Source organism: Leiobunum rupestre, chromosome 6 (genome assembly GCF_980474605.1).
Source record: "Leiobunum rupestre chromosome 6, qqLeiRupe1.1.hap1, whole genome shotgun sequence".
Lineage (NCBI taxonomy): Eukaryota > Metazoa > Arthropoda > Arachnida > Opiliones > Sclerosomatidae > Leiobunum > Leiobunum rupestre.
In genome coordinates, this window is record NC_143389.1 from 65,727,144 (window position 1) to 65,752,804 (window position 25,661).

General features: G+C 38.1%; 1 protein-coding gene across 2 annotated transcripts in view; it reads left to right on the forward strand.

Moving 5' to 3' along the window:
- Positions 1-25,661, forward strand: part of LOC149943192 (uncharacterized) — a 171,747-nt gene that overhangs the window by 115,062 nt on the left and 31,024 nt on the right. For both annotated transcript variants that reach the window (XM_090176984.1, XM_090176985.1), the window contains exon 2: positions 22,089-24,429. In XM_090176984.1, the coding sequence (XP_090033110.1) occupies positions 22,089-24,429 (2,341 nt within the window). The remainder of the gene's footprint in view (positions 1-22,088; positions 24,430-25,661) is intronic.

Genomic DNA, 25,661 nt, shown 5'->3' on the forward strand with positions numbered 1-25,661 from the left:
AATCCTTTTCTATCCGTGGATAATATCTATAAATAAACAGTTAACAGCAATTTTTATGGTTAATCGATATTTTGGCAGTTAATTTATCTGTTTTTCCGACCTCTAATTGCAGCAATAAATTTCCGTAAGAACTCACTCTGCCGTATAGACAAATCGGCCCTGTTAAATAATCAGCTAGGCTAATACCCAAGGCACTACCTTAGGCCCAAGTCATCTAGCGACTTTTAATGCCTTAAACATGTGGCTGGGTTACAATGCTTAGGAGAGTGTTGACAAGCCCTTCATGTGCCACGCGAGCCAACAGCGCTTATCATATCTGTTACTATAGGGTATTTCTTTAACTCTCTTACATCGCTCTGGTATCCGAATGAACGCAACACTATATAAACAGCCTTTTTTCGAACCCACCCTTCCATTGTCAAGAAAAAGGAACAATATGCACTATTCTAATTAATTCACAACTCAATTATGATATAATGAATCATTAACCTAGTGATTAATTCAACGTAGGTAACTGAATGAAGGCAACACAATAAAAACAGCCTTTTTTCGATCCCGCCCTTCCATTGCCAACCAAAAGGAACAATCTCCACCCTTCTAATTAATTCACAACCCAATTATGATATAATGAATCATTAACCTTTTGATTAATTCAACTTACATACAATTAATTTCTTTTTATAAAATTTAATAACACGTAAACACAAACACCCCTGTCGCGTTCAGAGTAAGCCTTGGTTTCCACTAGCGCTCGAAACCGCGGGTTTACTCAACTTTGGGGCGAACAAACGTTTTTAAAGGGCGTAAAGAAAATTTAATTATGACGCGCGCTAGTGGAAACCAAGGCTTACGCTAGTTTCCACTTGAAAACGTAAAGGCGTTTCTCAAACTACGAAAGTTTTACTTGCGCTAGTGGAAAATAAGCTTGACGACATTTTGCCAACGAACTGATATGTCTGACAGCCAGTTACGCCCACTCCACTCGCAACCATTATTAGCCGTGTCAGTGAAAGAAGTTGATGACGTGCTAAATTAATAGTTCGAAGTTGCGTCTTTAATCACCTGCTGCGAACGAATAATTTGACACGTAAAATAACTACTGCCAGAAGTATGTAAGTTAAGTTCTACTATAGGGGCCCATGGTAATGGTGTTCTCTTGGATAGAAGAAAATTAACGTACGACGATAGGGCAGTAGCGAAATCTTCTTTTTGAAAATTTCTACATCTAAAATATTATCTTACTTGGTAGCGCAGCCACGCTCGGGTTGATAAATGCCACCCAAAACGCGTCTAAATTTCAAATTTAAAAAATAAATACCTTCAGAAACACAACGCTTATTTCTAACAGCCAATTTTAGGTTCTGATGAATCATTTTGCAAAGATAAGTGTTAATTTTAAGTTTGAAAGCGACAAAATTGTGAGTAAGCTTTGGCTACGGAGATTTCTCCCGCGTGGTTCTATTGGTGAATTTGGTATTAGCCTGGCTGATTATTTTTTTCTTATAGTTTTATACGGAGCTTAGGGCTCGTTGCGGAGATTTCTCCCGCGTGGTTCTATTGGTGAATTTGGTATTAGCCTAGCTGATTCTTTTTTTCTTATAGTTTTATACGGAGCTTAGGGCTCGTTGCGGAGATTTCTCCCGCGTGGTTCTATTGGTGAATTTGGTATTAGCCTAGCTGATTATTTTTTTCTTATAGTTTTATACGGAGCTTAGGGCTCGTTGCGGAGATTTCTCCCGCGTGGTTCTATTGGTGAATTTGGTATTAGCCTAGCTGATTCTTTTTTTCTTATAGTTTTATACGGAGCTTAGGGCTCGTTGCGGAGATTTCTCCCGCGTGGTTCTATTGGTGAATTTGGTATTAGCCTAGCTGATTCTTTTTTTCTTATAGTTTTATACGGAGCTTAGGGCTCGTTGCGGAGATTTCTCCCGCGTGGTTCTATTGGTGAATTTGGTATTAGCCTAGCTGATTCTTTTTTTCTTATAGTTTTATACGGAGCTTAGGGCTCGTTGCGGAGATTTCTCCCGCGTGGTTCTATTGGTGAATTTGGTATTAGCCTAGCTGATTCTTTTTTTCTTATAGTTTTATACGGAGCTTAGGGCTCGTTGCGGAGATTTCTCCCGCGTGGTTCTATTGGTGAATTTGGTATTAGCCTAGCTGATTCTTTTTTTCTTATAGTTTTATACGGAGCTTAGGGCTCGTTGCGGAGATTTCTCCCGCGTGGTTCTATTGGTGAATTTGGTATTAGCCTAGCTGATTCTTTTTTTCTTATAGTTTTATACGGAGCTTAGGGCTCGTTGCGGAGATTTCTCCCGCGTGGTTCTATTGGTGAATTTGGTATTAGCCTAGCTGATTCTTTTTTTCTTATAGTTTTATACGGAGCTTAGGGCTCGTTGCGGAGATTTCTCCCGCGTGGTTCTATTGGTGAATTTGGTATTAGCCTAGCTGATTATTTTTTTCTTATAGTTTTATACGGAGCTTAGGGCTCGTTGCGGAGATTTCTCCCGCGTGGTTCTATTGGTGAATTTGGTATTAGCCTAGCTGATTATTTTTTTCTTATAGTTTTATACGGAGCTTAGGGCTCGTTGCGGAGATTTCTCCCGCGTGGTTCTATTGGTGAATTTGGTATTAGCCTAGCTGATTCTTTTTTTCTTATAGTTTTATACGGAGCTTAGGGCTCGTTGCGGAGATTTCTCCCGCGTGGTTCTATTGGTGAATTTGGTATTAGCCTAGCTGATTCTTTTTTTCTTATAGTTTTATAAAAAAAATTATAATGTAGGTACTTGGTTTCGCACTTAAAATTTAAAAGATTCAACAAAATAAAAAAAAAATATTTCATCGTTTTCTTTAGCACATTCAGCTTAATTTCGGTAAAAACTTTGATAATTCCACGCCATAAGAACAGTTTGATTTATCTCCGTCGGGCGTCTCCACTGTCGGTTCGAATATTCAAACTAGTCACCAAGGGCTTACATACGCAAATTCTCTCTTCTAAATCCTTTCTACCGTGTTGTCTACGGTGGATGTTTCTAGAAAAAGTTTTATTATTCTCGCTTCGTCCCTTTTTTACGGCTTAAGGTTTTATAGGGCGACCATCTGCGGATGTCGCTGTTTTTACGGACGTTTGGCCGATCAACAAAATCACCCCTTAAACTCTTATTTTTGAGGCGAATCACCGGAACTGTCATGATGCACTTGATAACGATATAAAGAGAAACGGGACGAACATGTCCCTGACAAGCTGGGACCCGAGAAGAGGATAGACAGTCGTCGCGAGTTCCTTTAAGAGTGGACCCTTTCTTTCGGTTTTTCTATATAACAAGAAAGTGATTTTGCCAAAAAGGCGTAAAAAACGAAAGAATTCTGTTTTTGCCATGTCGGCGTTTGACCTCCGCGCTCGTAAAATAACTTCTTCAAACGATTTATGTCTCGCTCTAAATTAAACATAAATCATTCTAGTGGACTAACAGCGCCGACAGAGCAAACTTAACAAGTCGCTTTAGCCGTAAGAAATTCTTCCCCAGCAACAATGTTTTTGTTTCACATCGAACGTGTCATATAAAAGTCTACGTAAAACTAAAAAGAGTTAGTAGACTCCTTAATAAAAGAGATTCCGTAATTTATTAGGAAGTACATGTACTAATACACTTATTCTGGACGTACAGAGTAGTTTTATGCGCTCCTGGTTAGAAATAAGGACTAGGCAGTGGCTGTTTGCACATAGAAAAGCCTTGCCCGATGGCAAGTGGGCCGTTTGGGCTTCTACTGAAGTGGGCCCTCGTAAATATTAGAGATTATTCAAACTAAATAATAGCCTTATACGTCTGGATTGGCCCCCTGGGTCTAATGGCAACCAATATTTATGGTCATAATCCGCTACTGAGGACATGGTTTTCATTAGGAAAAAATCGCTGCTACGTTGTGTTAGACCTAACGGTAATATTTTTGCCTCGACGATTAATGAACCACATAATCAATTAAAATATTCTGGTAGCTCCTCCCCTACCGAAAACACGATATTATTTAGCCACACCCTCAATATTCAAACGATTCTAACTGCCACGGCGCTCTTGCTCGTTTGAGATAGTGAAATGAAAGAATAAATTAATACTATTTTTTCCACTTTGTTTAACAAAAGCTAGATGTGATTGACGCTAGTTACGTTAAAACAAGCCAGAGTGGATGTTGGTAGACAATTTTAGGATTTATTTTGCTATTCCCTTTAAAGTGAATACGAACCTAGTTGACTTGAGCATAGATTGTAGTTCTTTGTCTAGCAAAGTTATTTAAATGAAAACTGGCGATCACCAAGGAATTATTAGCCAATGAGTGTACCATACCCAGATTTACAGCATTAGAAACATAATTCTTAACATATTTTGAATTATTTTGGTCTTGCTTAAAGCTCTTGACTAGGAATTATTACCCTAGAAATGTGTTCCATTGGGAACCCTAACCTAAATGCACTCAAGACAGAGTTGTGGGCATCCTGGGCATTTCCGTGAACGAGGTTTTGAAATATTGAAACTTTTAAGACTATCTAAAGGTATAAAAGATATTAACTCAAATATTGTCGGATTTTTTATTTGAAAAACTAAATTATTTTTTATTTAAGAAATTTAATATAATTATTTTTAAGTACACTGTCATTTTCGTTACCCATTTTAATTTTTTTTAAATGTAATCGAAAATAAATATGATGGGAATTTGTCCCATTTAGGCCTACAAACGCCTGTAAAAGTGTTCATCATTGCACACAACGGCGCTCGGGGATTAAGCTACTTTTAAACATAAAGCGAAAGACCTGTTTGCTCTTAAACAGTATTCCCCGATGAGTGAAGACTAAAGAGTAGTCTGGTTATTGTCGCGGAGCTAGTTTCAATAGCGTTTCCTCGAGGGCGATACATCCGCAAGTTCAGATTTTTCATTACCCTACCATTGTACCTTTCGACGATGTTGCCATTCGCGAGAAAAGAAAGAGACCCAAGTTTGTGAATTTAAAGCGCTGTGCACGAGAGGTGTAACAGAAAGAACCACAACTGGTACCAGAAATCATACTTTCTATTAGGAATTAATACGCAATCATATCCTCTGGTAAAGGGAGTATGAACTAGATAATAAAATCCTTTTGTTGTTAAACTAGGCGGCAGAAATGAGAAATTCGTGGGTCCACCACACGCGTGGAAGTTTAAAGGTCCGCATTGCTTAGCTCCGCCCCCTTCCCTGCCTTAATTGGAGCGAATCTATTTGTCACTCACCTCAATTTGATGTAAGTGTTTGCGGAAAAGATAGGACACTTTACCAAATATCAATTAATTTTTTTAATTTAAGTCGATATTTGAAATTTAAGCTGGGAGGTTAAAGCTCTCGCGATGGAAATATAAGGGAGTTGAATTGGTTTTGACCTCAAAGGTTGTGTATCGATTTTAATAAAATTTTAAATATAGCGAAAGCAGGATGAAATAATAGAACGAGATTAGGCTCGAATTTATAAACTTGATCTGTTGCTTGAAATACTTTAATACTATAAATGAGAGTACGTTCCCTTACATCAATAAATTAGTTTATTTCAATTTACAATTTATATTTTTAACAATTGTAAGACCAATTTTCCGTCTTACGTCACTGTTTGACTTTTAAATATTCTGGTACCTGACTCAATTGAGATATTTCCAGTCAAAGCTACCAAGTTATGTCTGTGGGGAAAAAATTATTTAAATTAAGCTAGTATTACGTCGTTCACATGAGTCAAACAGCTTTAATCTTAAATACAACCACAAGGCAGATCACTTCGAGTAGCATTTATAAATTCCCGCTAGCTGTAACACGAACAATGTAATAATTTCCCATCAAAAGTCAACCTATTATTACACCGTTCACAGTAGGAAAACCAACTCCTCTCTTAAATCAACCACACGGCTTCATCAGATCATTCCTAGTAGCATATATAAGTTCCTGCCAGTTGTAACGCGGCCTACCAAGGCCAACGTGATAGTTTCCCATCGAAAGACCAAGATAATATTACGTCGTCCACAGGAGAAAAACCAGCTCTCTTAAATCCAACCACACGGCTTCACCAGATCATTCCTATTAACATCTACAAGTTCTCGCTAGTTCTAACAAGGACTAACACGCAAAATGTAATAGCTTCACATCGAAAAAGTTTCGAAGTGAAACTAAAAAGAAAAAAAACATCGGGAAGGAAAATATATGGCGTCTAGCCTTTATAAACCAATATTTTGCTTTAGCGTTTCCGTAAAGGGCAGCCAGCGAACGACGGGCCATACTTCAACGATGGCTTCCCGAACAAATAAGGGTCGTTCCTCGCTCTCAATTCGCGCTCGGAAGAAATTGCTCGCAGTTTAGATCGCGTGCTCGGCATCCTAAGAAAATTGCAGATTTACAAAGCCGTCATTTCTATCCGGACTCTTATCAAATCATGTCATTAAGGTCTCTTTTGAAATAACGGATAAAGAAGGCAATTTATGATTCTGGAGATCCTGTTTCCCGAGCCACCCTAAGCCCGCTTATTTCCTCTCGTCCGGAGTGCCTTTCGTTACACGAGTAATGTATAGGGTTAAAGATAACTACTTGATGTCAAAATTACCGCCTTCATATCGATTCATTTCTGGCCGACGTCACGGAACGTCGTTCGTCAACATTTGCCCACGTAAAAGCCCAAGCGCCCGTAGCTAAATTGAGGTTGAGCGCGTGAGGTCTTACAGCCTCAGCCGCCTCTCTTTTATCGTATCCTTTAAAACCCGTAATCTTCCTCGTTAAAAAATAACCATTATGTTTTTTATCTTTTGGAAAATTAAATTTTTAATGGTTTTGTCGCCAACGACGCGTACAAATGAATTTGTCCGTGCCTACAGGAAAATTTTAAAATTGGTGCCGGAATTAGAGTGAATAAAATTAAACTATAACATATAAGAAGAACGCTTAAGCAGGGCATTTATGATAGCAATTTAGAGGTAAAAATGTAACATCTAAAGAGCAATTATGACGTGATATTTAATTGCCCATTTTTTATGATTCGAAAAAAAAACGAATGTTTGGGTTAACTATTTTCAATATCATTTTCAGAAATTTTGGGCTACTATCACATGTACAATTTTGAGTTAACTTTTAGAATTTTTCAGATCAGTATCCCTTTAAGACTTTTTGAGATCGCTATTCCTTTAAGAACGTTTCAGATCACTCTCCCTTTAAGAACTTTTCAGCTCAGTATCCTTTGAAGAAAGTTTCAGATCACTCTTCCTTTAAGAACGTTTCAGCTCATTAACCCTTTATAGACGTTTCAGATCACTTTCCCTTTAAGAACGTTTCAGCTCAGTATCCTTTGAAGAAAGTTTCAGATCACTCTTCCTTTAAGAACGTTTCAGCTCATTAATAATGAGCTGAAACGTTCTTAAAGGGAAAGTGATCTGAAACGTCTATAAAGGGATAATGAGTCATTATCCCTTTATAGACGTTTCAGATCACTTTCCCTTTAAGAACGTTTCAGCTCATTACCTTTTTATGGACGTTTCAGCTCAGTATCCGTTTATGGACGTTTCAGCTCAGTATCCCTTCATGGATGTTTCAGATCACTCTCTCTTTAAAAACGTTTCAGATCATTATCCCTTTATGGACGTTTCAGATCACTCTCCCTTTAAAAACGTTTCAGCTCAGTATCCTTTTATGGACGTTTCAGCCCATTATCCCTTTATGGACGTTTCAGATCACTCTCCCTTTAAAAACGTTTCAGCTCATTATCCCTTAATGGATGTATCAGCTAAGTATCACTTCATGGATGTTTCATATCACTCTCCGTTTAAGAACGTTTCAGCTCATTATCCCTTAATGGATGTATCAGCTCAGTATCACTTCATGGATGTTTCATATCACTCTCCGTTTAAGAACGTTTCAGCTCATTATTCCTTCATGGATGTTTCAGATCACTCTCCCTTTAAGAACGTTTCAGCTCATTATCCCTTTATGGACGTTTCAGCTCATTATCCCTTTATGGACGTTTCAGATCACTCTCCCTTTAAAAACGTTTCAGCTCACTTTCCCTTTAAATAATTATGGCTTCATTACACCTTTAAAAATATTTGAGTTCACTATCCATTTACAATTATTGGGGCTTACTACGGCTTTGAGAGTGAGTATTGTCGGAAGCTTACCTTATAGGGCTATACTTCATTTGGTTATAGTCTCTTAAAGAATCTTTGAGTTCAGTATCCCTTTAAGAATGTTTGTGGTCGGTATTACTTTAATTTTTGGATTCGTTATATTTTTGAGAATTTTAATATATACAGCCTCATTAATTATTTAAAACGTAAATTGCAGCTTTCACAAAAGAAATAAAAGTGTCACTACTTTATCCTTTGGGGTCGGGAGACAGAAATCTCAGTTATAATTCAGACCAAAAAACCGAGTGGAATATTAAAAATGCATCGCCGTTTCAATTACGTCATGAATACTCACCGAATAAATATACTTTGACATTTTTGTTTACTTAAAATTAATAGTTTTCTTTACAAACTTTATTTTGAGGAAACAATTTGATAATTTATCTTCAAATAATTTTTATTTTTAAAGGATATACTGTAGTTAAGATATTACATCAATACAATTTACAAAAACTGTAAATTTTGATTCTTATTTGATGTTTCTGGTGTTTTTCTTTGTCGATAAATATTTAACGATGGAAGTCGCTGGAAATCTTTGTAAGTATAATACTACAAAACCTTGTAGATGCTAACGCTAATAGTAAGTGTAGGGAGCTGGGGCATGAAGGGCTTGCTACCACCCTCGTACGCAGTAAAACCCGGCCACCCGAATTAATGGCATTAAAACATTCGCTCTCTAGACGTAGAAAAAACATTTACACGTGACCTCCAGTATTTTATAGAAACACCTATTAAATACAGAATCTGAATAGGTTCCATATACTGTTTTGATAAGGATATTTTCTGGTACAAACACCAAAAATTCCATTACTCTAAGTTAATATTTTAGATAATAGAGTTACCCAAAGTCAAAGTTTTATAAATTTCTGACTTTGAGTAGTCTCCCAAAAAAAAATTTAACTTGGACTATTTTGGAGGCAATTTTATTTTGTTGGACTTGAAGATAGTCACATGTTCAATAATACTCTATACATAAATACTAAAGAGAGTCTAAACATTTCAGAGACTGATCATAAAAAGGAACGTTTGATATTGTTTCGTAACGGCGTGGGACTTCAATTCAATGTTTCTCTTAAGTGATAATTATTTAAGAGTTTTTTCGTTGTTAGAAAACGTTTTATTATAATACTTGATAATTAACAGCTAATTATGAACTAAATTTTACCAAGCATTTTAGCAGTTCAGAAAGAATACTGTTACTGATCATTTCGGTTCTAGTATTCCTGGTATTAAGATAGCCGAGAACATTCCCTTTGGTAAAAATTGAACAGTAGAGTGCCGTATTTCCGCCTAGGCCAACCTAGGCCGTGGCCTAGGGGCCCATCCTTGGTAGGGGCCCTCCAGTGACCGTAATTACTGTATTCGAAGTCATAAATCTATAATATAAATCGTTATATTGGAGAAATAGGCGATATTATAAAGTAAAATGGCCTTCTTGTTTTGATGGGAAAGTCTACCTTCCACTATGCTTCCATTAGCTTCCCCACCAAAGAGCCTATGAATTCATCCATAGGCTTTAACTGTACTATTTCGTCGTCCCATTTTAACAAGTTCAGCAAGCATATCCGACTTTATAATAGCGCCTATTCCTAGCTAGAAGACTTTGTTTTAAAAATACAAAAAATTCTGCCTGGCAGTTTACGGACGCAGCCTTAAATTGCAATGTTGCATAATTATCGCATATTTAGTCGACGATTGTTAAGAGCTTTTATTTAGTAATACAACCGTAGAGCAAAGACTTCTACGCTGAATCAGGGAAATTCAGGCCCAGCCTAGCTCCCTAGTTCCAGGGATAAGAGTAAATGAAAAGGGCGCCCAGACTCCTTATCTGCCTATGGGCCCAGGATCTCTAAGTCCCGCCCTGAGTAGAAGAGGCTTTAACGTCCACAAATTCTCGGTGAACGCTTTTCGAATAGCATTTTAAAAGTTGCTCTACTGCCCATAAACACGTATGAAGACTCAGTGTGAATAGAAATCCAATTCAATACTCTCCAGAGCCAACAGCACTTACCTTAACCCTTAAATTCCTCTCATGAGAATAAAATGTTCAGCCTTCTATGTGGGCTTGTGGGCCAGGGGAAACTGGGCTTCCGAATCTCGGTGTATTGACTCTTTGAAGCGAAAAATCAAATTCGGTAGACACGATCGTACATTGGCTTCCTTCGCTGCTCGAAGTCCAAAGAAATAAAAATCAAAATGCTTACGAGTAATGAAGAGAAAGTGCCCCTCCAGAAAACGAAAGAAAAGCGACTTTTCAGGGCTCGTTATCAATATAGACCTGGACATAGACGAACAAACTGAGAAGCCAATGCCATTGAAGACATTTTTGCTTCCTTTAACGGAAAAAATAAGGTGTGGAGAAACTCTCGATGTTGGCGCGTTTCACTCCTTTTGGAGCGAGCGTAGCTTTTTGAGACGATGTGAGCGGTAGAAATTTAAGAGATTTTATTTGAACTTTTTATGCTTTTTTTATTTGTTCACGAGCAAGATGACGGAGAAACCTACAAATTATCGATTGTTTAATCACTATAGGTTTGAAAGCGAGCTCACCTGAATAGAAAATGATTTGCTCGCTAACATATTGAGAGAGCGACTTTAGCGCTCTTTTGAAATTGATACTCGCACTTTGATTTAATTTATTTTGTGGGCTTCTTTTCAATTATATCATTTATTTATTTATTTATTTTTAAAGAGCTGTTTAGAGTTAATCATAAATTGAATATTCAACTGCCACGGTTTTTGTTAATTTAGTTATTTAGTTACTAATAAACAGATACAACATTAAATTGAAATAATAATGTACGGTATTGATATTGCCATGTTGTATCTAGAGACAAATGAATACTGTCAATAAAAAGCAGTTTTACCTAATCAATGAGAACAGTGGAAACTAAAATAATATGATTAATTGTAATCAACAAGGGAAAGAACGAATCAGAGAGTCATTCAGTGAAAAACAAAATCGCCGGGAGAACAAATGAGTGTGAATATTAATCAAGCCAGTGTGAGTTTTTAAGCGAGCCGCTTGAGGTGAGCGTGATCTTGGGAGAACAGGGCCACCTCGCTTTGGAAGGTTCGTAAGCGTTCACCTTTGTAAGCTGGAAAATCTTCTAATCTTAGAGGCAGTAGCGCGGAAGGAAAATATAGTGGGATGTATTAGGATTCACTTAACGGAGCAATTCCTTTTGAGACCGAACTCTAGTTGTTTTTTGTGCCCCCAGGAGGCGTTGCGGAGTTTGTTTTTCTTTGTGCCTTCCGTGATCGGTTTCCCGAATGAATCGAAGGCCAACTTCTCCCGAGGTACCATCTACCGAATAAAAGCAATAAAGTATGATGAGTTTTACTTTCAGGAGCCTTCCGCCGAAAGCATTGATCCCGAGATATATTTTATACGGAGTGACGAAAAGCAGCCCATTAATTCGAGATAATTTAAAAGTGGCCCAATTTTTCGATTTACAGCCTTGGTCGTCTCAGGGCTTGTTCACAGTTACGTTCCAAGTTGTTGATGAGTGAGTTAAAGTGTTTACGAAGTAGTTTACACTTTGTCCTCCATTTTGAACGATCGCATTGAAAACCTTTGTAGATCACATTATATCACGTTTTCTTTTAAGATTTATCGACATCTCTTAATTTGGTCACAATATTTTTTGGCAGTTGACAAAATGTAATAATTGTTGGAAATTTTTGGGAACCTATTTTATTTTATTTTAGGCCTATTTTATTTGGTTTAAAACCGAAATCCGTAAAAAAAATTCATAGATTTAACAAAAGAAAATTTCCATGATTTTGGTTTTTATTAAGAATTTTTTTTTCTTTTGAGATTAAAAGCTATAGCTTTACCAAAAATGGCTGACTGGAATTTTAGCATGGATGATTAATAAAAGCCGGATTTAGCTATTATCTTTTACTAATGTAAAAAGATGCCACGAACGTTGTAAACTAAGCAATAAATATATGAAGGAAGAAAAAATTTTATTAATAATTTAAAAGGAAATATTTCATCGGAAATAATCTTAACATTCAGTTTCTTCCACAAAAATATCATACTGTTTATTTTCTTTAGCATCTAGTACGTAAACTAACTTGAATATTAGCCATTTTTATTTATAATTTCTCAAGAGCACTCGTGAGAAGGACAGTCAAATTTTTTAGAAGTGAAAATTCTCACTATCAAGGGAAGAATTCTTAGAATTTTGACGCGCCCCAGGTCACACATTTCTCTAACTCTTCCTAAAAATAGATTTCATCAAACTTTTGTTGAAAATCGCTCATCCAGAAATTTCGTTTATTTTGCTGCTTTTCAAACCTTAGCCTATTTTTATTTAAAAAATTCTATGCAATGCAATTCCTTGGGAATAAAAGGAAAAACTAAAAATTTCGGTACGTATCTAAAGCTTTGATCTCCAACGTATAATTTATCTTGGGGATATTTGTTTTTTTAAAAAAAATAATTTATATATTATTACTTTTCTTATAATTAAACCGCCCGCGAGTTTCTTATAACCTCAGGGGTTCTAAGAAATCTTAAAAACTTCGGATGGAAAGAAAATACAAATTGAATTATACGAGAGGAGAAAGCTCCACTTCAAAAAGCCATTATCTGGCGAGGCACCTTTTGGGAGCTCGAACTTAAGCCTCGCCGAAACTTCTACCCTTCGCCAGCCAGTTCTACTACTTGTAACGTCTCTCTCAGCAGGGGTAATTGAAAAGTACTTTGATGCTGAAATGAACGTTTTTAAAAAGTTTGAATCAATTACTGTCATAACGAATTACGGAAGAATATACGATAGGAAAGGATTAACCAGCCACTCGTAATAGAATAAAAATATATATACAAGCTCGACGCCATTAAATTAGTATTTGGTCGTACCGGAAGTTAAAGAGGCCGATTACTTCTTGTAAGGAATATAAAATATAAAAAAGGGTTTCGTCTCAATGCTATTTTTTCTTATTATAAACGTTTGAAACAGCAAGAAAACAAATAACAAAGAAGTGGGGTGGCGGAGTGGTTAGCACTTTCGCCTCGCAGCAAGAGGAGCCGGGTTCGTTCCCAGCATGTGGCACTGGGTGAGAACTCGGAACAACTCCTTCTGCGTTGGGTTTGCAAGTTTTCTCCCCACTGGTTTAAGGGATTTTCCCCTTGCATAAAAACTTGTCGAGGTTAACGGTAATAGTTAGTGTAGGGAACTGTTGGCTCGCGTGGCGTTCAGGGCTTGCCGCCACCTGCCTACACATTGTAAACCGGCCACTTGAATTAATGGCTTCAAAAGTCGATTGATGACTTAGGCCTAAGGTGGTGCCTTGGGTATTAGCCTAGCTGATTATTTATTATTATTATAATTGGATATTAGCAAAAGTGTATAATATTCATCGTGCAGGTACGTTAAAGGAAAATTAACCATTAGTATTTCTGTTTTCGACAAAGAGTTCCAGTGTTGGTCGCTCCCTTCCATGGCTTTGGACAATTTCGGCGCTAAAATGAGTGGGATATTTCGTAGAGAACAATACAACTTAACATAAATCGGTCAAATTTTGAAATTAACACCGAAATAATTACCGAAAATACGTAAAGATATCTTTGAGCTAACCCAAATAGAATTTCTACTATTTCCAACGTGGATTGATAGTCTTTGGATTTCCTACTTGGTTTGAAAATAATTTATAAAAGTGGAAAAAAGCGAGATATACAGGGTGTTTGAGAAAGATTATGCAAACATTTTAAGGTTTTCCAGGGGCTAGTAGGTTACACTTTGAAGCTCTCTGGCGCTCTTTTAACTCATCGTAGGAAAATGGGGAAAAAACAGGCATACTTTTCAACTCACCCCCTACAACTACTTAATTTTTTTGCATAACCCTTTGAAACACCCTGTATAACTTGTTTTATCAGCTTTTTGACAAAATCAAACGAAACTTCTACCAAAGACAAATAAAGGATTATCGAGGACAGCTATCCTCTCCAAAAAGCGTCTTTTTAACGTAGCTCTCGACTACATGGTGATGCCTTGGGTATTAGCCTAGCTGATTATTATTTTATTATTATTAACGTCACAGGCTTTTAAGAAATTTTTAGACCGACGAATAACGACAGGCAAAACAAGCCTGATATTGTACCCAATTGGGGTTCATCCCCTTAGCCACCCCCAAGTGGAGGATTACATTGAGCAGACAACAATTTTAGTACGGGATAGCTGGGTATCTTCCCATTGCGCCGAATCCCATTCGACCGAATTCCGCCAATGTTTTTGATGAAATTAGCCCAAAGGCGGGTTTTGTATTTTTCTAATCGACCGACGCAATATTCACAATTGAACGACCGCAAAAAAATAGTTTTTCTTTCTACTCTTTTTGATTTTTTATGGAAGCGTTTTAATATATTTTTAAGTCTGTTAGGTTAGGTAACACTGCATGCTGTTCTGACAGATGCTGAAACGGATAAAACCGAATCCTAAACCCGGATAAGTGCGGGTTTTTCGGTCGAATGGGATTGGGTTCGGTCGAATGGGATTCGGCGCAATGGAACAGATTCGATAGCTGTCTTCGAAAGTATCTTATTTGTCTACGCTCCTACCGCGTCGAAAAATTGTCCGATGTCGTGAGTTCCTCTAGAGATTTTCAAGGGTGGATTAGAGTAAGCGCAATTTCGGTGCAAACTCTATTACCTTAGAATAAATGACACTAGAGATTTTATCACGTGGCGAATTAACCTGAGGATGATCCTTGGGGAATCGCTTGAGATGGCTTACAAACGCTCAAAATGCGGAAAGAACTTGTTATTTATTGTGCCTTTTTTGTTTCCGAGACTGCTTTTTTCAGCGTGACTCCGCGTCTCATCTCAACTACGTTCATTTGCTTTTAATCATTCTTGTCAACAGAGCTATAAATTAGCCATAATTTAAGCGTCGCTGGTGTGTCCAAGGACGGTACTAAAGCGCAAACGACGTACGAGCGTTATCTACGTCCCGCTAAGTGTTTGGCCCGTGGTCTCTTTGTAGCGCGTTGGAAGTTTAACGGTTCCATTTATTCATACCATAGAAAAAAGCGATAAAAGGGGGCCATTATATTTGATGGTTCCCAGAGGCTCGGAAGCGGCCAACCCTCTTAATGGCGCCAGATAATGCCTGACTGTTCTTTTTAGCGTTCTTAAATTATGGTAAACGTTGCTCGCAAATTGTTGTTACGAAAGTATCTATAGCAAACGCGAATCATAGTGCTCGATGTCTGTGGAGGATTGGAGGCATAACGGTGATGTATCGTTTTCATCCGTAAATACGGGTTAGGTTTACGGAACTCTGGAATATTCACGAAAATCGGAGGTGCTTCTTATCAGAAGTAGAAACTATGGCACCACAGCACTTTATTCTCAGTTAGGTTTGCGTCAGAAGTAAACGAATGTCAACGTTATTTCTCATACTTCCATATCACAGTTTTCAAATTGAGCGCCTAACTAGACAACCAAAACCAAATATTTATTATCGTTACTTCGATCAGCGTTATTGATTTTTTAGATTTTTTTAATATGTTTTTTGATTTCAATTGGATTTTTATTAAGTATTTATAATTTACATTCAGCGGTAATGTAAACTAAAATTTTAATTAATCATAATTAAATTTAGGTACTACTTGTAATTTAGTGTGCTAATTGACATTACTAGAGCACCTACCTTTGTAGGTTCATAAATACGTTGAAGTATAAAAGGCGATCCAAATCAATGATTTTCTTAGCAATCATTGGATTTAAACCACGAACTTAAATCAATTTGACAACCCGATCTTCAATTTAATTTTTTTTAAACTCGTTATGAGCGATTGTGATGGGTGGGACAATTTAGTCCGCTCGTCCATCTGATTAATCAGGTGTGAAATATGTGTAACGGCCACACCAACTGGGGGATACTTGGGGATAGGGACGGGACACCCGTGGCGGAAGTATGACAACCACCCGTTGGGGGATTAGTGGTCGTCCTCACACGGCCATCCACAAACTTTGCCTCCCAAACCCTTGGGATTACAGGAGTACGCCACTACTCCCGGCCTTCAATTGAATTCTGTATTTATTTTCGGAAAAAGATTGGACCCAAAAAGGTTATCATTTTAGAAAAAGCTGTAAGTAAAATCTTAACTTCTTTGAATATAATTATATATTTACGGTATTAGGCAAAAAATATCAACCCTGGAAAATATTCGTTAGTCTAAATTTTGATAAGTCAACCATTAGATATTTAGTGATCTACCTTATTGCTTTATTTTCGAGTAGGTAATATCTACGTTAACGCTTCGCTTAAAGAAAAAATCAACCCTGGAAAATAATAGTGTATCTATATTTTTAAAAGTCTACCATCAGTGCTATCCTAGCTATGTGTTCGAGCAGAGATAAGATTATCTACCTTAACGCGTTTTGTTAGACCAAACATATCTACCCTGTAAAATATTCGATTTCGAGTAAGGCAAATCTACCTTAACGCGCTTTTTGAACGAAATACGAAACACACTTCTATCTCAGTAAACGCGTCCACCGTACTTAAAAAAAAGTATGGGTGCTTCGCGAGAAAAAGAAAGCCCGAAAATTTAATTTCTCCAGCTGAGCCTTCATTTCGCCAAATCTCCTCAACTATTCTTTTCACGGTTCTCTGTCTCTGGCTTTGTCTCTAGAGGGCGCAGGTGTACTGCGGAAGTATTTGCCAAAAGATAAAGAAATCTCGCTTTAGGGCATAAATGCATCGCGTTATTTCCACGGTTTGAATTTCTTCGCAAAGTTCAGCTAGGCCATGTCGCGAGTTGCTGGATCTTTTTTCCTTCGTGGTTATTTCAGAGGACATCAAAGAAAAGGGGATTGAACTCAATAACGTACCTGGAAATGAAAAAAAAAAACATTTTCTCAAGTGTAATTAAAAACTGTAACCAGAAGTTTAAAATATATCTCCTACTTGAAAAGTAAGTAGGCCACACTTTGAAGCTCTCTGGCGCGGTTTTAACTCATCGTAAGAAAATGGGGAAAATCACAGGCATACTTCTCAACTCACCCCCTACAACTCCTTAAAATTTTTGCATAACCTTTTGAAACACTCTGTATAATTTCACAAGAAATTTGATTAGCTTTGTTTTCCAACCTAATATATAAAATGTAAAAGTTAGAATTAATAGTCTTTAAACATGACCGGATTTTTCACCCTGTTTTTCGAAAATAGGCGAAATTTAATAGTGGTAACTAATCCCCAAAGAAGAAGCCGAAAAAACCGAAGGGAGACTAAAATCTAGCTCCGACTTCCTTTCCTGGCACCGAGGCAGAGATGCGAGGAGGAGTAATCGGATTATCATCATTTTCGGCCCTAGTAGAACAGGTAGACCCAGGAAAGAATGTTTCGGGCTTACAGTGAATACTCTAGCCTCTGTTTCCATGATCCCCAGAGAGTATCCTCCGCCTGCACGCATATACTACATATCGGAGTGTCCCCCCCCCCTACCGAGGCAAAGGGGGAAAGAGGGGGCGTGGTCTTTCTTCGGGGAATCAGGAGGCGAATAGGACAACGCGTATTCTTGATCTTGGCTCACCGTAGAAGCTTGCAACGAAGGTGGTGGATACGTTATCCTTATAGGCAAACAAAGCTAAGCGGGAAATTCAATTATATTATGTCCGGGCACCATGTGGGAAATTCTCCATAGGGGCGTACGTGAGACACGATTTAGCCCAGGTGATTCAATATTTGGGGTTATTTGTTTCGTTACGTGTTTGACTACTGGTTTTATGAACCCTCGTGAGCACGATTTCTTGATTTACTAACTAATCTCGTTTGGAATGCCAGTATACGTGTACTTAAGAATTTTGTTGTTAGATTAGATGGGACAATACAGTCCACTAACCGCTATGCGATTAATCAGGGGTGAGATATGTTTAAAGGCCACGCCAACGGGGAGATACATGGGACAGGGGTGGGACACCCGCGGAGGAGGTATTCTGACCACCCGTTGGGCGACTGGTCACAAACTCTGCCTCCCAGAAGCTTGGGATTACAGCAGTACGCCACTACTCCCGGCGACTCAGGGATGTTTTTAAGTTCCTGGGAACCTTGAACGGAAATATTGACACCAGATGTCACATTGTTATCACGCAGAGGCCACGCCCTAAAATTCGCACGCCATGACATCTAGAGGTTTCGAAATTAGGATATTTTTAAATGCCGAATTTGGTCCTCCATCCATTTAAACACTTTTTGATTAATTTTTATTTTTTTTAAGCCATTAATGTAAAACTTTCTATAGTTTAAACAATTTTTTTACAATTAATGATTGAAAGGTTATTGAAGGGCATGGTTTATCTTCCAGGAATCCAGAGGCGAACAGGCCTACACATTCCTGTTAGCATGAATACAGACTTGATTATAAATATTGAAATGTAACTATATATTTTATATTTTAAATACTTATAGTACTTTCAAATATTTTATTTATGCTTAAAATGTTTAATTTTCGAAATTTTAAAACCTCTAGTCTCAAATTTTTTTAAGAACATGGCCCCAGCATGACGTGGCTCTAGGTTCTTAGGAACCTAAATAAGTTCTTGGTTTAAACTTAGAAAAGTTGCATAAATTTTTTAACAATATAAGATTGACTGATAGAGAATTATACTTATAAATTTACATTTGGAGCTTAAAGAGAAGGTTGTCCTTTTCAATTTAAAATCATAACGTTGGTGCCAAACACATACAATTATTAGCAAGTAAAAAAGTACTATCCTTACATTGTAGTTCTTTGCCTTTAAGGAACACAATTTTTTTATCAAACTTCTATAATACTACGTTCTCTACAACTGGTCTACCAACTTTTTTATCTCAATATCTTGGTAATTGGCGTAGAAAATTTTGTAACGTCCGAGTCTTAACGACAAAAGTTAGCCAGATTTACAAAACTATTGGGGAATCTAAAAAATGTTTAGACAAGTTTAGCAATCTACGCTAGGACCAACGTAGAGCGAACTTAACGGGTTATAAAAATCGGAAAGTTATCTTTGATTGTAAGCGCGCTGGGGCTTGCGGGTCTAATCCGAGATTCAAATAAAAATTCCACTTTCGTAGGCACGTCGCGTGTGTCTTCGGAACGGAGCAATAACGGAAGAATTTCTTCGATTCAAATAAGTGAAAGGACGAGATGCCTTCGTGGCAGATAATGAGTTCTGGCTCTTCAGCGCACCGCCGCGCCACCACCCGACGGGAATCGGCCACTTGACGAGACACCTCATTAAATTTTACTTAAGGACCGTCGCTTTTTCTTCTCCAAAGCGTCTTGGGAAAAAAATACTCATCCACACAATATTCAGAGAGCCACTGAGCAATATTTGTGATTCTAAGTATTAAGCCCTAAAGGCTCGTATTGGAGTTTTCGGGCCGTGATTCTCGAAGCGATCGAGTTTGTGCCAACTAAATGAAGGAAAAGAACGAGTTTCCCCAGTTACCATTCATGACCTAAATTGCCAGCGACGGTTCGAGAAACTGCAAAGATAAATTTTCTGTTTCATTGCCCCGTGGTTAATCTTAAAGAGAAAACGGCTTCGTCGACGTATCGATTTTTTTTTATTTTACTAGCAAATTATTATTGAACCTAAAATAATATTAGATACTCAAGTAAAATGTTGTTAAAAACCTAAGTGGTGGTCAAAGAGGAATTACAAAATAATTATCTGTGAGAAAAACTACAAACAGACCACACGAAACACGATGCAATAAATTTCTAAAATCCATTTATTTAATTTTTTTAATATAACTTCTTTCGTCTCATCCACGTCAAAACATTTCATTTAGCTGCAAGAGGAAAATTTAAATAAAATAATCACGTAATTAACCAGTGCAAAAATGTTGCGTATATAATTAAATCTTCAGTTACTGCCCTACATTTCAGAAACGCATTATCTCCAAAAAGCTGTTTTCGAGAAAAATCGCTTTTTGTGATTTTTATAAAACATAATAAAATTAAACTAACTAGAAATGAGGAAATTAATTGATTTGGGGTGTTTTTTAACGAAGATTCCGAATATGACATTATCAATGACTTAAATTACTTGGATGTTTGGATAATGCGACATAATGCGTTTTGAACGTCCCCAAAAGAACAAAATACTGCGCAGAAACGCATTATAAACACATAATGCGTTTCTGCGCGGTAAATTCCAACTCCTGAGTCAAAATTATAATCGGACGATTCCACAAAAATCGTGTTTGTCAGAGTACCTAGGCTTAGTTATAAGTTAATTTTAAAGAAAAATAATCAAAATAATTAGTAAAGAATAACTTAAGTAAAGTCACTATCTTAACATTATAAATATATTATCATAAGTTAAATAAGTAGTAAAGAATAACTGGAGTAAAGTAACTATTATCTTAACATTATATATTATCATAACTTAATAAAAAATTATTTAATGATATTATCATAAGTTAATTATAAATAAGCTTAGTATTAAAATAAAAAAACTGAAAACCTTTTATTTGTTAAAATAAATATTCTTAAATAAGGAACATTTTATTCACAGCATAAAAACTATTATAACCAATTTACATTATAACATAACATTCTATATAACGTTCTATTCTTCGGCCAATCCACGACTCTTTAGTTTTCTAGCAGCTCCATCCAAAATAATCTATGAATCACGGGAATTCGACAAATAATTTCCTCAATTAGTTTAGCTTTCTTGGAAGGATTAATTGCCCATTGAAAAGTAGTCGGAAATGAAGGAAAAACATTTAAATATGACGTTTGCATGAAGTTCCATCCCTTTGGCCCAAGTATGCCCCCTCTAAGCGCAGGTATGCCCATTGAAAAGTACTCGGAAATGAAGTTAAAACAATTTATTCTCAAGTTTTATTATTGAAATTAAATTAAATCATTTTAAAGTAATTTTAACTGAATAAAGTTGTCTGTAAAATGGATAAACATTCAAAACCTTGCGCGAAAATGAAGTTAAAACAATTTATTCTCAAGTTTTATTATTGAAATTAAATTAAATCATTTTAAAGTAATTTTAACTGAATAAAGATGTCTGTAAAATGGATAAACATTCAAAACCTTGCGCGAAAATGAAGCTAAAACGCTTTGTATAAGCTGGCCAAGTTCGCTCTTATCTTAGCTAATGGCAGTGGCGTAGCCAGGGGGGCACAGGAGGCACATGCCCCCCCCGAAACGTATGGTCGTACGTACAAATATTTTTTTTTTTACTTTTTTTTTAAATTGCGTGCCCCTCCCCCCGAAAACAATTGAGAAAGTCTAGCAGACAATGCTATCGCGTTTGAAAAATGTATCGGACCAATTCCAACGTTACGTCCTAAGCATATGCTTATCTCCTGCACGATAATGCGTTTCTGCGCGGTAATTTTGAAAATTTGGCTTACAAATGCGTTTTGTCAATTACAATATCTTGAAATCTAGGAGATATAAAAATAAATGGATTCGAAATTAGGAATCAGCGACTTAAAATAATTATAAAAGGTAGTGAAACTCAAAATCTCAAAATTGGTCGATAATGCGTTTCTGAAATGTAGGGCAGAACTGTAATATAATACGTGAATTTCCGTGAATTTCGGGAAAGCGCCAAACCCGTTACGAATTGAAAGTTACACCGCGTTTTAAAGAGACCAGTATCATTGGAATTTCAGCAATTTATCGCTGTAATCTCCAGAATTTGATTGGTCAAATCTCCTATAACGAGGGATGGCCTATTTCGTTTAGTAGATATCGATATGAAAATATCTTCAGAATGCTTTAACACATTTTACACGTTAACCGAATCAGCGAAAACATACTATATCACGATACAGTAAAATGAACCTACTTACAACATTTTTTAAGTTTATTTCCAACTTGAGATTCTTGGTGTAATTTCGTGCGCACTAAATACATTTGTGTTATTTTTTGTATCCGTAGGTGGCTCTCTGGGAAATTCCAGACTTACTTTGAACTCTAGAGACGCGGTTTTATCCGTGAAATCAGTGTCCATTGACCTCGTTGACGAGAGCATTCAGGTTGATCTCTCGGCCGATACGATCACTTACGACTCCGACGATGAGATGGTGAAGAGGAGAGTCGGCATTCTTCGAAACAAGAAAGGCCATCCCATCTATTCCCGGGAAGATATCAGGGAGCAGTACTGCATCAATCGGAAGGAGCTCGAAGTCTTAGAAAATGCCAAAGGAAATCGCTTTTTCGGCTGCTTGGCCGGTCAACAGGACAGCAGCCCTTGTACGAAGAATTCGATCCTCTTTTCGTGCATGCAAAAGTCGAAAGACTCGAGCATCGAGAGCCTCCGAGAGGGCAGTTCCCTTATGCCCTTACAACAGATGAGCTCTGGCGGTGGGCTCAGCACCTCCGGCGAAGAACACGACTCGCGGGAAAGCTTTTTGTCCGGAAAAGAAGGCTACAAAATGATGGACGCCAGTCAAGATTCCGTCGACGACGAGTTTCTGGACTCCGGGTTTCGACGAAGACCCAAAACCTTTTGTTTCGGAGATCCGAAAACGAGGTACAGTTGGGTGGACGGCGATACGCAAGAAACGGGGCTGACCATCGTGTCCAGTAGAGGCGCTCTGTCGTGTTCCACGAGTATTGCCAGCGCCAGCCAGTTCAGTATAGAGAATGACGCAAACATATCCGGGAAAGCTGCTCAAAGACCGTCACACTTGAACATTCTCAAACCGGATGGCACCAAAATGGACCCGTCGACCTTCAGCCCCAGTCCCGGAGCGGAAACGCCGAGTGACGCCTCCACCACGACGGGGGGTGGCGGCGGAGAACGCAAAAGGAGTATCGAGTTCTTCGGCGGTTTCAGAGGCTCGAAAACGCCGGACATGACCTTGGAAGAAAGACGCCAAAAGCACGTTTCGTTCGATTCGGTGTCCTTAGTGAGAAGTAACACCATAGGAGGGGGTCTCGAAGACGCGGACCTCGGGCCAGTGGCCACTTCGACGCCCCTGAATCGTCGGCAATCTTCTCCCGAGAGGAAATCGCAAGAACGTCTTCTGGATGGGTCCGTGCGAAGCTTCGACGCTATATCCATTTCGGTGTCGAAACTGGTGATCGATTCGCCCGTCGTGACGTCCATATCTAGCCAAAAAAATATAACCCACGTGTCGGGTAGTTTTAGACCGAGACGAGCCTCGATGAAAACGCAAGCGACTCAGACAGAAATCACGTTCAACGCCAAACACCTCATACCAGCGTACTTGACGTTATCACCCCGCGCTACGGCCCATCCGCGTCCAAGAAACAGACCTCCGAGACCCAGGAGCGCCAGCAAGTTGACGAAAAGTAGATCGGAGTACAGTGGCATGTGCAGCGAGGACAGCGAGGACGAAGTCATGGAGGTGGACCTGGTGAGCAAACACCAGCGCATTATCAGACCATTCAAGCTGAAGTCTTCCGGGACGAAGCCCAAAGAGAGCCAATCGCTGTTTGAAGATCGACCCGTGGCGATACCGCCGAGACCCACCGTTCGTAGGTCGTATTCTGACGTGCCTCATTCGGAATTTCGGAAATCGCGAGAGGACCCTTTGGACAAAAGCGCGGAGAGTTTAATGGAGAGACCGGAAGATCGGATTTCACCCATCATCTATCATCTTCACGTTCGATCACCCGCCCACCGGAATCAACTGAACAAACCAATTACCACCAAGATTATTTCATCCGAGAACATTTTTTCATACACGTCGCTATCGCGACTCTCCCCTCCACCCTTAGAGAAACTGCTGGATTCGTCGAGAACCGAATTATTCACGCCGTCACCCACACTCTTAAGCGACAGTGCCAAAGAACCCGCCTTCCCCATCGACGAAGTACCATCTACATCCTTTATAGAGCCGTTAGAACACGTAGAAGCCAAAGAGACTTTAAAAGAAATTGTCGTTCCCTGTATTACCGTTGAAGGTGAAACGTTCGAGAGCTACGTCGTGAGTAGCGCGCAGATAGATCTAGAACCGAATAAATTAAAATCGCCGGAAAAAGAAATGGCGCCGCCGCCAGTTGAAGTCAGCCCGTCGAGCGAGGACGCCACGATAGCCCAATGTAGCGATTTCGAATTGGTGCAGACGCCGATAGCCGAAGAACCACCGACCGTCGTCCCACCGGCGTCAAAAACTCAAACGCAAAAGAGGTCGGAGCTGGAGAAGCGTTTTAGAGAAGCCGTGGAGCAGCACAGGAAGTCCATGTTGATTGAACGAGTTGGCGGAAAAGGAGATTTCATCACCTCGCCGGACAGCGAAACATCCAGTTGGTGCGAATTCAATTCTTGTACATTTTTAACCTTTTGTATGGTAGGCCATTGCGGTTTTTCGAACTATTTTAAGCTTTTTTTTAAGTTAACTATTGTTATTCTTCGAACTATTTTAGGTTTTTTTTAGAGTAGACCATAATTGTTCTTCGAACTATTTTAAGCATTTGGTAACGTTAACCATTACCGTTCTTCGAACTATTTTAAGCTTTTGTAGAATACACCATTGGTGTTCTTCGAACTGTTTTAAGCTTTTTGAAGAATACACCATTGGTGTTCTTCGAACTGTTTTAAGGTTTTTGCAGAATACACCATTGATTTAAGGAAAGTTTGACCTATTCCTATGAAAACAGAAATTTTTCGCCTAACTATAGCTTAAAGGTAAAGTAAAACAGATGCATCAGAGGGGAAGATAATGAAGTTTACTCACTCGGAAAACAGACTTTCCAGAAACTGAATTTAAGAAACCCTGATTAATTATCACCTGAAGATCTTGGAGAATTTGACACTGGCTTTTTTATGAGTTCTGCTTTTTTATTTTATGTAACACAATTTGTAGGGTGGTTGGTTGCGTGTTTTCCCCCCTAGTAAAGCTTAATTTTCTTCGATTTTTTGGTCGTTCTTACTTTTTCGCTTTTTGATCAACGGCGGTGAGTGTCTTACGTAATTGTTATCGATTTATTTCAGATCCTTCAGAGGCGAAGTCAGGGGGTGAAAGGGAGGGTACTATTCCTAGCAACGTTTTTCCATATGGGTTCAAATTTTATTTTTGATGTTATTATCTACCCAGTTTATAGATGTCCATTGGTTTATTCTGAACATCGCTAGACATAACTTATCACCGCTATAAATATTAGACAGGCTAAGCCAGGTAAACGTTTGACCTTTGACCCCTTAAATACCATATTTCTAGGCATTCTAGACTTATTTTGAAATGCTAATAATTGTATTCGTGAGCTTTATTTTGAAATGCTAATAATTGTATTCGTGAGCTTTATTTTGAAGACGAATTTGTTATGATAAGTTTAATGCAAAGGTTTAATGCACATTGTTAAAAATACAATGGGACTAGCAAAAACCCTTTTAGACCAAGGTGTTAACTGGACAACTAAATGAGGATCCTACGATGGTAACGTGAAATTTATGTATAAAAAATCTTTCAGTCCGACCATATCGAGTATTCAACAAGTTATATGAAGTTAAAAGTAAATTCTTGACAGAGGATTACATAGTCA